Below are 15762 nucleotides of genomic sequence, written 5' to 3' on the forward strand. Positions count from 1 at the left end.
CAATGAAGAACAAAAAGGACAAAAAATAAATAAATAAATAAATAATAGTAATAATAATAATAATTGGAATTTGCGGTTTGGCTTCGCATTTGACAGGAGTACCTTGTTATAAACTGCACTTACCTTGTTCTCAGAAAAGGAGTCATAATCCCAGCAACTGTGGCAACCAATAATAGCACCACCTGAAGTACAGTAAGAACAACATTTATAAGCTTCACAACTAACGCCCGCGCATTTGAATTTTCGATGCCTTCCAGTGTCACATACTGCTGGTGCTGCTGCTGTTGGTGTTCCATTTTGGATATCTGTAAGTTAAAAATACACATAAAGTAAGTGTTACTAACATTGTGCACAAACGATAAGATTTCTTAATTCAATACAAATAATATGCCATTATGCGTAATTTTCCACAAATATCTCCGTAATTCGAACTTTACAAAACAGTTCGTTGACTACAACTAAGGTATATTCATCGAAATTTATCTCAAAGCCCCTTACTAATAATAGAAAAGTTCGAAATCTACCTCAAAGTTCCTTAATGGTAACAAAAGAAGTCGAAATTACGTCAAAACCCTCTACTGGTAACAGAAAAAGTCGAAATCTAACTCAAAGAACCTTACAGGTAATAGAAAAGGTCGAAATCCACCTCAAATCCCCTGACTGGTACCACAAAAGGTCGAAATCTACCTCAAAGCCGCTTACTGGTACCAGAAAAGGTTCAAATCTACCTCAAAGCCCCTTACTGGTGTCAGAAAAGGTCGAAATCTACCTCAAGGTCCCATACTGGTAAAAGAAAACATCGAAATCTACCTCAAAGCTCCCTACTAGTAACAGAAAAGGTCAAAACTGGTAACAGAAGAGGTCGAAATCTACCTCAAGGACACTTATTGGTAACAAAAAGGTCGAAATCTACTTCAAAACTCCTTACTGGTAACAAAAGGGCCGAAATCTACTTCAAAGCCCTTTACTAGTAACAGAAAACGCTAATATGCAAACCTCAAAACATTTAAAGAGTTGTGGGTTGCATAAATATCTACGCGAAAATATTTTGATATTCTTAATTCTCGTAAAAACGAAGAACTACTCAAGTCTGTCAGTCACGCTAAATCCTAATAGTTGATAGTCACGTTATATTTGTTGCTAGCTGCGCTGCCTCCTACATGACACCAAGAGATGTCGCTAGCGTACATGTAATTACAGATTAGCTGAAGGCTTGTGATAGGAGGAGGAGGAAGAGAGAAACAACTACTATAAATAAAGCAGAAGTTCAAACAGAGTTCACGAACTGAATTACTACGTCCAGGGCAAAGATGGGCTATACAATGAAGGTCGACACTAATGCTGTCACTCAATATGTAAAATTGATGTTGATAATTACAAGTAAATACAAAACTGGAAGACGAAGCTCCTTATAAAATACAAGGTGCATCTGAAAAGTATGGTGAATGGTCTCAGAAAATAAAAGAAACAAACGTTACAAACAAAATACCTTTATTGGCCTTCAAGGTAATCACCATTAGCTACCACACACTTCTGACATCGGTTGTCAAGCTGTTGGAAACTATCACCAAACGCTTCTTGTGGAATCGCTCGAAGTAACGTGGTCACATGTTGTTGGATATCCACAACGTCTGCGAAGCATAAGTCTCTAACGGCTAATTTAGGGCGGAGAGTGAAAAAAAAAAAGTCTGCCAGCGCCAGATGTGAAGCATCGCACTCCTTCGATGCTGTCTGGGATTGTGTTTGTTCACGATCGACCCAAACGCGGCTCATCATCGTCACCTTTCTTTCCGTCCCTAAAGCGTTCAAATCACTCAAACACATATTTTTACTCACTGCTTCAACACCATATACTTGCATTAACAGTCTCCATCGCACTTTTTCCTACTTTGGAGCAAAACTGCATGTTACTGCACTGCTCGATTTTGCAATGACAGGAGTTCTCACACTGACTCCGTTAGCTTGATCGCAGGTGCATCACTGCTTCACTTTGATTATTTGCACGAAGGGGGCACTTGTTGACATCTGCGTATACGCAGATGTCTCATCCTAATCAGCGTGGTTTTTAACATATAGGACCATTCACCAACTTTACAGACGCACTTTGTACTTTTAAAAGACTGAGATCCATGTTTACTATTTAGATTGGTGTAATCTTGTGAGATAGAAAAGTTGACAAGTTTACGATACTTCGGTAGTACAAGTGAAGGTATGAATAAGAAATAACTGCAACAACAAAAATATAGAACAAGCCTATGTAGTGGGTCGTTTGCTGAGAGTTAAGGGGAAAGTGAAGAATAACAAAGAAGAACGTAGTATACAAGTAATACTCTTAATACAGTTCGTGCTTATAGAAGATTGAGCACTTTCATAAAGAGATCTGTTTTCCTATAAAAGCATCAAAACATGTTCAACTTTCCTAATTTAAAACCCTTAGACCTAAAGAGCAAGTTGTTTTCATAAAGTGATTCGATTTTCATGTGACTGACTGAGACTTTTATAAAAGGCCACAGAATAAGTGACAAACCGTTCAGGAAAACTTTTACAGACGTAGTAAGCAAAGTATAGCCATACTACGACTTTTTAAAAATTTAAAATAGCTTAAATCATGCCTGGCTAACTGAAATTTGCTTCACAGTAGCTCCCAGGCGTTTCTGTAGCAGCGTGTATGTAACAGTCTTCTTTACTTAAAATTTCAGCATTGTTGCTTGATCGAAGTTAAACAATAATTATATAAAACTGCGATATTTTTATTTCAACTTGAATTTAACCCTTGTACTACCATGGGGTCTTTTGGGACCCAGTGGTGTTTTGTTTAACATGATATATCTTTTAAACGAGTCAGATTACAATTCAATCTTTCTTGTATTCTATCCCGAGTGTATGTGTTAAATAAGCCTACCAAAAATTTCAGTTGTTTGTTTGATGGTTCTGCGTAAGGAACATTTTTTGTGCATTAGGGTCTCAAAAACAAAAGTGTTTCATGGAAAAGAAACAAATTTTTGTCCATGCTAGTGCAGTTTCATTAAGAAAACAATGGTCACCCACATACATTTGAAAACTTCCAAATTCCAGTTCAGAATAGAGTTTGTTCAAAACGCTGACTTTCTTTATATATTTTAGGACTGTCTTGTATTCATTATGACTTTTTTTTCTTTCTTCATCAAGGCTATATGAAACGTGGACCCACAACTTAACGTAGCATTAAAACACATGAATACCTAATACGAAATCGAACCTGATCTCGAGTGCAGAAGGTGTATACTAATCATATAGGTACAAGAATCTGCTGCCAAAGAAAAATGGCATTATTGGCAGAGAAGTACAACAAGTTTATGCGTTAGGTTTTCACTTTACTTACGGCGTTACGCTAAAACGAAACGAAATGAAATAAGATCTTCAAATCTTACGTCCCACGGTTATGTGGCTAGGCTAAAGAAGGCGATGATGATGAGAAATGAATGAAATGGTGGAATGAAGGTGGGAGAAAACAGAAGAACCCCGAGAAAACATACGCATCACAACGGCCCACCACAAGGTTCACTTGGCTTGAGTGGGAATTGAACCAGGGACCCCACACACCAGGAGATGAACGCTCTACCACCGGCCCCTCCTCCTCCGAATTCCAATTTGGAGTAGAGTTTGTTAACGTAGGATCCAAACAAGGAGCACTTAGCCCGGAATCGAACCTGGATCTCATGTGCAGAAAGTGTATGCTAATCATACAATTACAAGAGTTGAGTTGATTTTAGTTTATCGTCCCGTTCAGCAGCGAGGCTATATGAGACGTGGACCTACTGATTAACGTAGAATCCGAACCACATGAGCTCCCGCCGGGAATCGAACCCGGGCATACAGTCACAAGAGTCTGCTGCCCAAGAATAATTACATCATTTGCAGACAAGTAGAACAAATTTATGCGTTAGCTTTTCACTTTAGTACTTAAGGCATTACGCTAGGATTTGAGTTATTTCTCGCATTGAGTGTGCGTACTTTTATTGCACCATTTGTTTTAATATTGTTATTTATCAATTTCTCAACTTCTATTTCAGCCCACAGAAAGTAATACTTAAAAACGAAACGAGAAAAAGTTATTGTGCAATTATGTAAGTTTTTCCCCTGGCAACACCGATAACATTTTCGGTCTCGAAACTCGATTCAACCTTGGCTGTTTTTGATAGGGGTAGCTATGAACTTGGGAGCGTATATTTACTCTTGGAGGATCAGTTGACGCTCATGGGTTATATTATATATATATATACGGCGCAAAATTTCAAAGTCAGACGCACTCGCCAATTCAAAAATGATGGTCGCCAATATCTCTCACGTACAAATCACATGCAAATATCTGTTTTTAAAAAATATTTTACGTATTTCCTCATTTTGTTATTTATTTATTTATTTATTTATTTATTTATTACTAGCATCGTGACGTGACAGGTTGATCTGTTCTAGGCACTGGATGTCATCCCAGCTGTTCTAGCTTCAAACAGCGGGAGAAACGATTTCTCGCGTTGACGCGCCAGGAGGAAAACCATTTCGATTGAGGGTGGGAAAGGAGGGGCGAATTACAATGTTGTGAAGACTCCACTTTCCATATCCGTTGTGAAGACTTCATATTCAATGTTTTCTCTCACTCAGTGACAATTATTTTCGTGCGAAACGGAAACTGCACACCCTTGTGAGTTTACACTCATCGCCAGCTCTAAATTTCTAGTTGCCAATGGCGACCGGAAATGTTGCACCCTGTATATATAAGTAGAACGACGAAGTAATGAGTAGTATTAAAAATAGTAAAGAAAAGTGAAGAACAGTAACAGATATAAACAGGATAGGAAATGGTGAAAGGGAAGACTGATATTTGATGGATGATTTTACCGAGAGTTCTTATTAGGAATAAAGAAAGCCGGTTACTAGAAAAACTGAAAACATTTCACTTTTCCACCGAAACTGGATTTGATTTCCTCAAAAAAGTTCGGTTTTCACAGAAAGTTTTCATTTTCTTCAAAAACCGATTCCGTTTATTATTAAACCTGGTTTCATTCCAGAAGTTATGTCTTCCATCCCACAAGAGATCCGGTGAAATCAGTTCACGAGGTTTCCGAGCGGCCCGAAACATTGGTGCCTATATCGACTTTTAAATGACACTTTAGGCTATATGCTTTTCCTTTATATTCAATTCTTGTAAAAATTATAAGAATTTTAAAGTCAGAAGTTCCTTTTCAATCACACTGTAATTCTCAATTTGACCCTTTTGCTATGTAATCAAAATAAAATGATTTACTCTGACAATAGGGGAAACGTTTTACCATTATAGTGGAAATTAAGTCTCTCACTTTGCACGTGAACTGGTTAGGTTAATAAACACCACAAGATTTTTGCCTTTCTTACTGCAAATAAAGGGGAGGAACTACACTTCCTTTCAGAGTAGAAATGATTACTCTAAATTCTTCGAGATTTACAACTCACATACACATAAAAAAAGGAAATTTTACTTTGTACATTACTGCTAATATTAATGCTGGCTATAAAGTAAGTATTGATATAACACATGCCTTGGTCTGGCAACACTCGAGCATTTCATGAATGTCTCTGAGTCTTTCTTCACTCTGGTATTGCACTTTCTCTTCCATATCGGTTATCGCTTGTTTCAGATTCTCCACTTCATTCTGATGCAGCTCCGTCAAATCATTCACTTGCTCCTCAAGCCTCTCGCTGCGAAACCTCTCTTCTTGGAGGGACTGATTAAGATATGTTATTTCATGTTGGTGCTGTTGCTGAAAGAAGAAAAATATAACGGTATTAGTGGTAAGTAAAACTGAACAGAAGAATACAAATACACTTGGTATACAATAATTGCAATTTTGGAGCGAAACAATCTACTTTTATTGATTATTCCCGTTTTCCGGTGATTATTCCTCAATGGCATGCCCAATCGGGACATACTGCCTCTAACGACGCTCAACGCCTTCTCTCGAATTACTATGTGAAATTTCGTTAAGAATGGCTCACGCACCTCGGAGGAGTATCCAGTCAAACGAATGCGTAAATCGCTTAAAGAGGGGCTTTGCTTTGAAAAACTGTGTCCGCAGAACAAAACGAAAAGGTTTTCCCCCCTATTTCTAATGCTAAAAATTCTATTTTCCATTGTTTACCATGAGAATTCGCGCGCCAAATGCTTTTCCAATGTTAAGTGTATGGGCATCCCGCTTATCGATGATTATTCCTCAATGGTATGTCCGATCTAGACATACCATCCCTTAAGACAATCATCAGCGCGTGCTCTCGAATCACCATGCCAAACCGAACGGCTAAGTCGAGTAAATATTATTTCTATTATAGTATCTCCAATACTACGGTTTAAACCCAGCTCTCGTGCAAGTTTTTTCAGTGTTGAAGCTCAATGCTGAAGCATGCGAAATATTATGTTGTCTAGAAAGTACCTTCAAGTTGACTTGGAAAGACAAAATTTAGGATAAATTTGTGATTTGAAAATAATATTATGAAACACATATGCACCATTTTGTTCGATAACCATCTGCCATTTTTCCGGGAACATTATAATCCCGTAGCTATTGAACTTTTGTGGTTTCTGGTCAAAAATTTATGGAAAGTTGTTTTCACAGGCCTCTTTTGAAACTCACTTAACACCATTCTGGAACTTCTGCATAGACCGAAACAAACGATAGTCCAAAGGTGCCAAGGTCCGGCATATACGGTGAATGAATTAAAATCTCCCAGCTAAGTTCTCTCAATTTCTGACGGGTTGTTAAAGATGTATGCGGTCTGGAGATGTCAGCGTGCTTTGTTGACCAGTTCCGACTGTTTTTATTGAATTGTTTATACAGCATTTGCGTCTTCATCAAAATAAAATTGTAAAATGCAGTGCAGTTTTGTAATACCTTATGTCTGATTATAAAATGAAATGAAGTGAAATTTGACTTTAACGTCCCATGATTATGCCCTTTAGGCTAAGGAACACGATGGTCAAAGCAAGTGAATAATGATGGCAGAATTGGTGCAATGAGAAACTGGGAGGAAACAAGAGTCCCGGGAAAACCCACAGGCAGATGTCCACCTACTTGCACGAGGAACAAACCAGAGACTCCACGCACTATCGGTAAAGCGCTCTACCACTGACCCTCCGTGCCCCTCTCCACCATCTGATTGTAAGAAATTCACTTTTTTTTTTTTTTTTTTTTTTTTTTTTTTTTTTTTTTTTAACATCTACTAGCTTTAACTGTCAGCTGTTGTATGTTGTTAGGCCCGGCACGCTGAGACTCCTATAGGTAGATTATTTTCGGAACAGCTGTCAGCATTCGTACGTGCAGCTCTGAATCCAGTCGCACAGCATGACGTTTCTACAACAGCGTGCAAACAATTGGCTAACAGCTTACACATACTGACCACAGCGCTTTCACTGTATGCAAGTCATCATTTCCTACCATGTTCCGGCTCGCTGACAAGCTTCGCGCCAAAAGTCATAGCTGTTCCGAAAATAATCTACCTATACTATGCTGTGATTTTGGACACTAGCGCCATCTCGTGCGCAAAATGTTCAGTAGTTTTTACAGTGATATTAACACACATTCGTTTACTGCGCGCTATTGAGGAACAAAAATAATCCAACACGTTATTTTTGTTTCTCTACAACTTGCAACAACAGAACAATTATGAAATCCTTTCTCTTCCCTTATCCTTCTTTTAACTGGAAGAATTGTAGAGAGTGGGACAGGAATTGAACAGCATATTCTCCTCTTTCTACGGCTATATTTAGACAAAAGCAAGAGTTATAACTAATATTAAAACGGAAGGATGTGGCATTCTAACTGATAATACTGATAATATATACGATTCAATAGAGCAATTATACTATCAATCTTCCATTGTTATTATTATTATTATTATTATTATTATTATTATTATTATTATTTATTTATTTATTTATTTATTTATTTATTTATTTATTTATTTATTTGTGTCTTAACATAAAAAGAATAATATTAGTTAAGTCTATAAGATGTGATGTGTCTGAAGCGGAAGTTTCCCCACCATCACTGATAAAAACGGAAGTCATCCGTGAAACAGTACGGTTATTCACAAAATAGAGACTCTTACGAGAAGGTACGTCTTTGATTACCTATCAAACATTTGTTTCAAACTGAAATTCTAGAACACAATCTAAAACAAAGACGGGACAAAGTTAAAAAGGATCAGGAAAGTTATAAATGAGATTATGATGTTATTTCCTTGCTTTCCTAACGAGTAGTAATGTGAATGAGTACATGAATTGGACTTAAGTTTTATTTTCTAGCATCTGTCCTACAAAAGCAGTGTTATTGATAGATTATTATTCTAGGATAGAATATATAGTTTTCAGAAGTGTTGCGTTACGGGGCGTATCAGTAAAGTAAGATTACAATCTCTGTAGGCGAACATAACATTTTCGTGCGTAAGTTAGCTACACCAACTTTTACCATCAGTCTTTCGCTTCTCTCTCGCAGGTGTTTCTCATTTCTCCGTGGAGCTTTCTACAAACACAAAGTAAATGTTCAGCGGATATTAAAGCATTTGTTCCCGTTCATGGAAACTCCTTGCTGGACAACATTTCCACGACGATGAAGAGATCCAGAATGAAGCTGAAATGTGGTTCCAGTAGATGCTAGAATTCTATGACTGTGGGATACCTCCTCGACTAACTAGTAATCCGACTTAAGAAGTGTTTAGAAAAGGTGTTAATTACGTCGAAAAATAACACCTGTTTTATTAAATACATTTAAGAACACATTTGGTAAGTACATATTTTTTGAATTCTAGCCGTTGTAACCTTACTTACCGGACCCGTCTTGCAAGTAGAAAGTTTTAGTATAAACCACGAAATGGAATATTTACTTCTATACGTGCCCTATTTAATGGAAATCTGAATACCGTATAAAATATAAAAATATGGAACCTACCAAAAAATTGCTTTAAAACCGTAACTTTAGTGAAAAAGAAGTTAAGCCTGTAATGTGCTACTAGTAATTATATTTAAGAATTGTAGAACTTTAACATTCATTACTTAACAGTTACTCAACATTTGGATATTTCTGTCGGTCCTCAGGGCCGAGCATGCTATTGAAGGAGCAGTGGCCCTGCATACCATAGTCGCTAACACACTTGCCTTCGGTGAGAACGGTCCCCGATACAATTCCCGGTGGGGGCACCTGGTCAAAAAAGTGTAAAAAGCTTTTTCAGGCCAGCCATTCTGAATGAGGTTTTTCTGGGTTTTCCTTATTCACACCAGGGAAATGTCAGGGTGGTACCTAACTTATAGGTCTTAAGTCGCTTCCTTCCTTTCCTTTCCCCAGATAGTGTGCTCGCCGAGGGACATCATCTCTCATACGTGACGAGCAAAACGGCCATAGATACCGAAAGCTCATAAATCTAAATCCTAAACAATCCCTTGGATATTTGTGAATGAGCCTCCCCCCTCCCCATTCCGCAAGTTACAACATTCAAATGAAAATGAAATGAAATCTTTGAGTTTTACGTCCCACGATTATGCCGGTGAGGCTAAAGAAGACGGTGATTATGAGAAATGAGTGAAATGGTGGAATGAAGAAGATGGGAGGAAACGGGAGAACCCCGAGAAAACCCACGAGCACGGTGTTTGTCCACCACAAAGTCCACACAGCGCGAGCTGGGATCGAACCAGGGACCCCAAGCACCGGAGGTGAACGCTCTACCACTGAGCCACCGCGCCCCCCTACAACATTCAAATGAAAACAACCTGGTATTTATTTTAACGTTTCATGGTTTATGCCCTGTAGACTCGAGGGAACAGATGATAAAAGCAAGTGAGCGATATTGGAAGAATTGGCTATATAAAGTCGAAAGAAGAAACAAAAAAAAAAAAAAAAAAAAAAAAAAAAAATCCAGATAAACCTAAGCTCACACAAGCTCACATTGCTTTGAATAGCACGAAGGATCCTCCGCATCAGAGGTTGGTACTCACGCAGAAATAGATAAGCCAACGATTTTCTTTTTAGCATTAAAGTCTGACAGTCCATATACATCTTTACAAAAAAATAGTATAGCTGATTCTGAAGAAATGGTTAGAACTTAGTCATGGTCAAGTTCTAACCATTTTTGTTTCAACCAAATCGGTCGCAACATATCTTTTACTAATGTGTTTTAACTTAAAAAAATATACCTTCTAATTTCTGTGCAGATATAAAATTTCGATTCAACAGTAAAGCTTTTTCGTCTAACTACGTGAAATAAACGTTTAATTTAACGTTTCATATTAATGTTTTTTAGGGCAGTGGTTCCCAACCTTTTTTGATTGACGACACATTTTACTGAGCGTCCAGGACATCACGATACATTTGTTTGATATTTTTATTATAAATAATAATATCTATTATAATAGTGAAACCTATTAGTTTTTATAATGACTATGTAGCACTGAACATTGTTGTTGACGCTGTTCCCTGGTACAGTCTGTCTCGATTTTAACTACTACTTATTAAATTCTTCATGATTTTTAAATATTAAAATTTTGGGACACACTTTAGGGGATTGCCTGATACACCAGAGTATCACGACACATCGGTTGAGGACCACTGCTTTAGGGCAAAAAGAACAGATGATTAATGAAAGTGACTGACTATGGAATAATTGGTGGACTATTAATGTGGAAGGAAACAGGAACACTTCGAGAAAAATCTATGAATACGATGTTGTCCATCACTAGTGCATGACCAGGAACCCCTCACACCAGAGATGAGCACTCTACTATCGAGCCACCAGGCTCCCATAAATATTTTACTTTTCATCGTTACAGAAGTGGAGAGAGCTTTTAGTGTGCATAGAGATTTTTCGTTTCGATTATACGGTAATAACAAATAAGAATGAATTGAGAATGTTGGAATTAAAAGTAGATTAACGGTATTACTTGCAGAACTTGTTCCAATTGTGGCCAATACCAAAGAAATTACGTCCGAAAATATGCAAAAGCATCACTCTGTATGTTATACTACGTTACTACATGGATACGAAAGCTTGGCGATAAAATCACACTATTGAACACACGTTGAGAGCTTACCGCAGTAAAGTTTAAAAAAAAAAAAAGAAAAGAAAAGAAAAGAAAAGAAAGAAAGAAAAGAAAAAAAGAAAAAAAGGAAGGCAACGAAGGAAGTTGCGAAATGTGGAACTGCAACATAATTATCACAATTTCATAAGATGTTTTTATTAAGACATCTAAGATGAGCGGAACATGTCGCACGTATAGCAAGTTTTTTTTTTTTTCTTTCTTCAGTTTAACGATAGTTTCTACATGCATCGAGGCTAGGGAAGACGGCGATGAGATCAGTAGTAAAAGTAGAATGAAGAAATGCTATCGACCACCGACAGCAAGAAAAATTAATGCGTATATTTTATTAAATTTATAATTAACTTTTGGTGATAAAACATAGTAGTTGGCAACTATGTGTGTGTTCGCTCAGCATATGACTTCTCTTCAACGCCACAAACTGACTTTTCTTGTGAATGTGTGTGTGTGCAAAGCAGAGATTCTTTGTCTCAAAGATGTTGAAACTTCCGGTTGAACAGCTTCGAGAAAGTTCTAGAAGCTACTAGACTATTTCGTACTTCCGGTGATTTTCTAAAGTGACTGGTGATTGGACGACTTTTCAATGACTGACCAATCAGAAACTAGGTTACGTCCTAAATGTACTCTGCTCACATGCTTTGTGTAATCCTGAGGGACGTTAAGTAATCGGGGTGGAAGCTTCGACAGGCGTAGACATAACCCGATTTCGCAGAACATTGTTATTGGTGAAACTTTATATTTGAGAAAGCATCGATATTGGATCAGTATGTATAAGCAAGTTTAGTGTGTGAAAATGATTTTCGAAGAGCAATCATCATCGTATTAATTAAGAAAACTCAAAATCTGTGCGACTTGTCTAGCTAGAAACCTACAGACCCAGAGGAACTAAGACGTTACCACGCCATTTCCGAGGACAATGTACTGTAAGTAAATATGAGTTAAAATAATAGGAGCAATCGGAAAAATAAGTCTCGCGAGCATCAAATCAAGTCTGCCTAATTCAGGAACTCGTTGACGGAATGAAAAAGTGATACTAGTTTTGGAATTGTGTTTTATCCGCCAGATATCTCGTCTGCCATTAAATAGTGAACCTCGAATTAAAAAAAAAAAAAGAAAAAGAATTGATAACAAACGTAAGCTTACAACAGAATCGGTCACAACCAACCAACTTCAATTTTTTTTTTCTTCTTTACATGTTGTTTAGCTGGATAGGGAATTCCATCGAATTAAAAAAAAAAAAAAAAAAAGAGAAAAAAAAAAGAGTTGTCAGCTAAAGTACTACTTTGAATATTATTGTGTGTTTGATGTCATTGATAAAAGTGTTGTTTTAGTGATATAAATGATTAATACTTATTGTTCATTCCAGCTCAGATATATGTTAGTATTCAGACTTTCCGTGTAAAAACCAGTGCATGTAAAGTTATTAATTTTGCTTTCTGTTAAATATGAACGATTGATATCTAAGTCCCAGTGTTTCAATTGTTTGCCTGATATTTCTTTCTTGTGATTGTTTTTGGTTCTGAACCGAGACGCGAGAATAGGTTGCGGAATGTACATGATTTTAATTATATTTATGTAGTGAACTATCCCTCGCGCCAAACTTCCAGTTAGATAAGAAAAGTTAAGTCGATACTTTCATTTATTAATTTTTATAGTTGGATAGTTCGGACGCAACCAAACACGTTGCCACCAACTTTTCCGCTTGAGTGTTTCCCAAGCTCAGGGGAAAGTTGGCAAAGCATGCGTATACTTCCCGGTGGAAGGGATGATTGGGAAAATTTCTAGTTCAAAATTAGTGTAAACGAGAGACGTAAATAAGCTTGTACGATCCCCCTTTCACCAAGGCGATAGTATATTTAATTGGTGCCGCAACTGACCCGGGAAGATACAGTTACTTGATCCAGCAACCAGCTCGGAACAGATTCACAATACAGTGACCTTGTGTATTTTTACCTTGCACTGGTATCAATAAGTATAAAAGCAATATCCGCGACCAATTTGTGCATTGCTAATTGTGTTTCACTTTTAATAACTGTTGTTGATTGTGTGTTTCATTATGTTTGTGTTCCTTTAGAGAAATCATTAGCAACCAATAGAGTGCATTTTTAGCTTGAATTAGAGAAATTATTAGCTTTCTTTAGTTACTGATTATTGAACTTGTACAAAATGTCAGAGTCTGAGGAATTAAAGAACATGCTCCAAGCTTTGTTTGAAAAGCAGTCCGCACAGATTAACGATACAATTGAGGGTTTGAAAAAGGAACAGGTAGAAAGTGTTGCTAGTTTGAAGGAAGATATTGTTAGTTTAAAGCACGAGCAGGCAGAAAACGTTGCTAGTTTGAAGGAAAACTTAGAAAGTAAATTAGAACAAGTTGGTAAGGATGTTTTACAAACTAATAATGCCATTGTCCAAATTACTACGCGTATTCAGGCCATGGAGGAGAAAATAGAGGAATATAAAAATGAGTGTAGATCAAATTACGAATCCGTACAGGCACAGATTGACAATTGTAGGGCCGAGATAGCACAAGATCGCGTAAGCAACCAAGAGAGGTTTCAGGAAGCAAAAGATAGGCAGGTGTTATTAGAACTTAATACAAACCGGTATCATGCTCAGGTAGAAGAGCGCGTAACCAATTTTCAAGCAACCATTGACACCCACGGTACATTTGTGCGGGAAGCGATGTTTAGTTTGCGAGAACAGCGCGGCGAAATAAACGAAATACGGGATGACATGTTAGAAATTAAGAAAGTAGCTGCTGAAAATAAAGAGAAAATTACGCACGTTACTGCAAGGGTAAATAAACTAGAGTCTCACACCATTCAATCTATTCAACAAGTCATAGACCAAGTACAGAATATCCCCGCGCGAACAGTTGTAAAAGCGGAAGTGAATCGAGAGGTGAATGATCGCGTTTTGAAGTTAGAGCAAGAGTTGAATAATTTACGGAGTAATCAGTTTAGTCGCGAACCTCACCCTTCCTCACGAGAAACTTACGAAAATAGCGAGTACGATAGTGGTAGTGAAGGTTATGAATCCGATCACTCGAATAGTAAGGGGAAGAATAATCCATTTTTCGTGAAAACTAGTAAACCTCGACGCCGTATTACAATTCAAGAAATACGAGACCTACCGACATATAGTGGGATGCCAGATAAGGAAACTGCGCGCTCATATTTACGTGATTTGCAACATAAGTTGGACTTATTGAACGTACACGAAGATGCAGTGTTGCCGGTACTACCAAGTTTACTGCAGAATCCATGTTTGGAGTGGTTTCGAACACGCCAACATTTGTTCACCACTTTTGAGGAATTTAGCAATGCTTTAGTTAACGCATTTGAATCAGAAGCAATTGTAGTAAGCAGGCTGACCGCGTTGCGGAATACTTCCTTTGATCCAAGAGTACACGGTTCAGTTTTGGAGTTTGCAACCACTCAATATCGTGCATTAAGTGATTTGAATCCCGAAAGCACTCCAGCGAAGATATTAGCTAGTATTGTACCTACGTTGCCATACAAATATCGAGAAATGTTTGCGTTTTATCCATGCACAGATTTTGCGCAATTTATTGCTAGTGTCAAACGTCTTGAATCTTTACGTTTGCCAAACGAAAAGGGTTTTAAGCGCGAAGTTAACAGTTATGAGAATCGTAATAAGCAGTACCAGGCGGTTCGGGTACAGTATAGCAGACCGACTATAGAGAGGCCTAATAATACCAATAATCATCCACGGAACGGTAGAAATTCTGAACAAAGCAATTTTAGAAGAAACGAGCGAGAGAATAGGCGCGAACAGCAATTCACGAGTGATGCGCGCGGGAGGAATGAACGATTTAATCAGAACACTAGGTCACCACGCAGTAACAATAACTCTCGTGACTTTGGGAATCGCTTCAATTGGAGAAGGGGAAACAATAGTAATAATGGAAATAGTAGACCTAGTTTCAATTTCCAGTCAAATAACGAACGGCGGAATTGGCGAGAACGCACGCCCGAGAGAGATGGTGGGCATACGTCCGATCACGGTCAGCAGGGAAACTAAGATCCGATGGGCACGAAGGGGTCGCGTCCATCGAAGGTGATTCGTTTATAAACTCCCCAAATATCATCCGTGTTAGGAATTATACATTTGCAAATGACGATATTCTAGATAGTGACGGTCGAAGTGATGTAGAGGAGGATAATGATGAAAGAGAACTCGTCACCGCTTACGATCGAAATTATTCTGCGTACATAGAAACAACAGTTAATGACATTCCAGTTAAAACTCTCCTCGATACAGGCGCTGATGCCTCGTTGATCTCGTACGAATTTTGGAAAGAAATAAGCAAAGACATTTCTGCGCCTAGGTTGCAGTCAGCAGACGACGTTCTTTTGGTCGATTACAGTGGCCGCTTCAAAAGAAAGTGCAAGGGTAAAACAATAGTACCAGTCCAGATTGACGTATTAACGTTTTCACTCGAGTTGTATGTCGTGCAAGATTTAAACGAACGTTTTATTTTGGGTGTCAACGCGCTTTCACAATTACAGAGTATCATTGATTTTAGTCAGGGAACGTTCTCGTTGGAACATGAAAACATTAGAATTGTTGTATCGTTACTCCCACTTTCGGTGCAATCCATGTCAGATGACAGCGATCAAGAAACAAATGACAGCAGCAATATT

General features: G+C 37.9%; 1 protein-coding gene across 12 annotated transcripts in view; it reads right to left on the reverse strand.

Moving 5' to 3' along the window:
* Positions 1-15762, reverse strand: part of Dmtn (transmembrane and coiled-coil domain 2 protein Dmtn) — a 404032-nt gene that overhangs the window by 11881 nt on the left and 376389 nt on the right. For all 12 annotated transcript variants that reach the window (XM_081756074.1, XM_081756073.1, XM_081756068.1 and 9 more), the window contains 2 exons: positions 5556-5777; positions 124-305 (listed from right to left, as the gene is read on the reverse strand). In XM_081756074.1, coding sequence (XP_081612200.1) covers positions 124-305; positions 5556-5777 — 404 coding nt within the window. The remainder of the gene's footprint in view (positions 1-123; positions 306-5555; positions 5778-15762) is intronic.

Source organism: Thermobia domestica, chromosome 4 (assembly GCF_964235325.1).
Source record: "Thermobia domestica chromosome 4, izTheDome1.hap1.1, whole genome shotgun sequence".
NCBI classification, from domain to species: Eukaryota; Metazoa; Arthropoda; class Insecta; order Zygentoma; family Lepismatidae; genus Thermobia; species Thermobia domestica.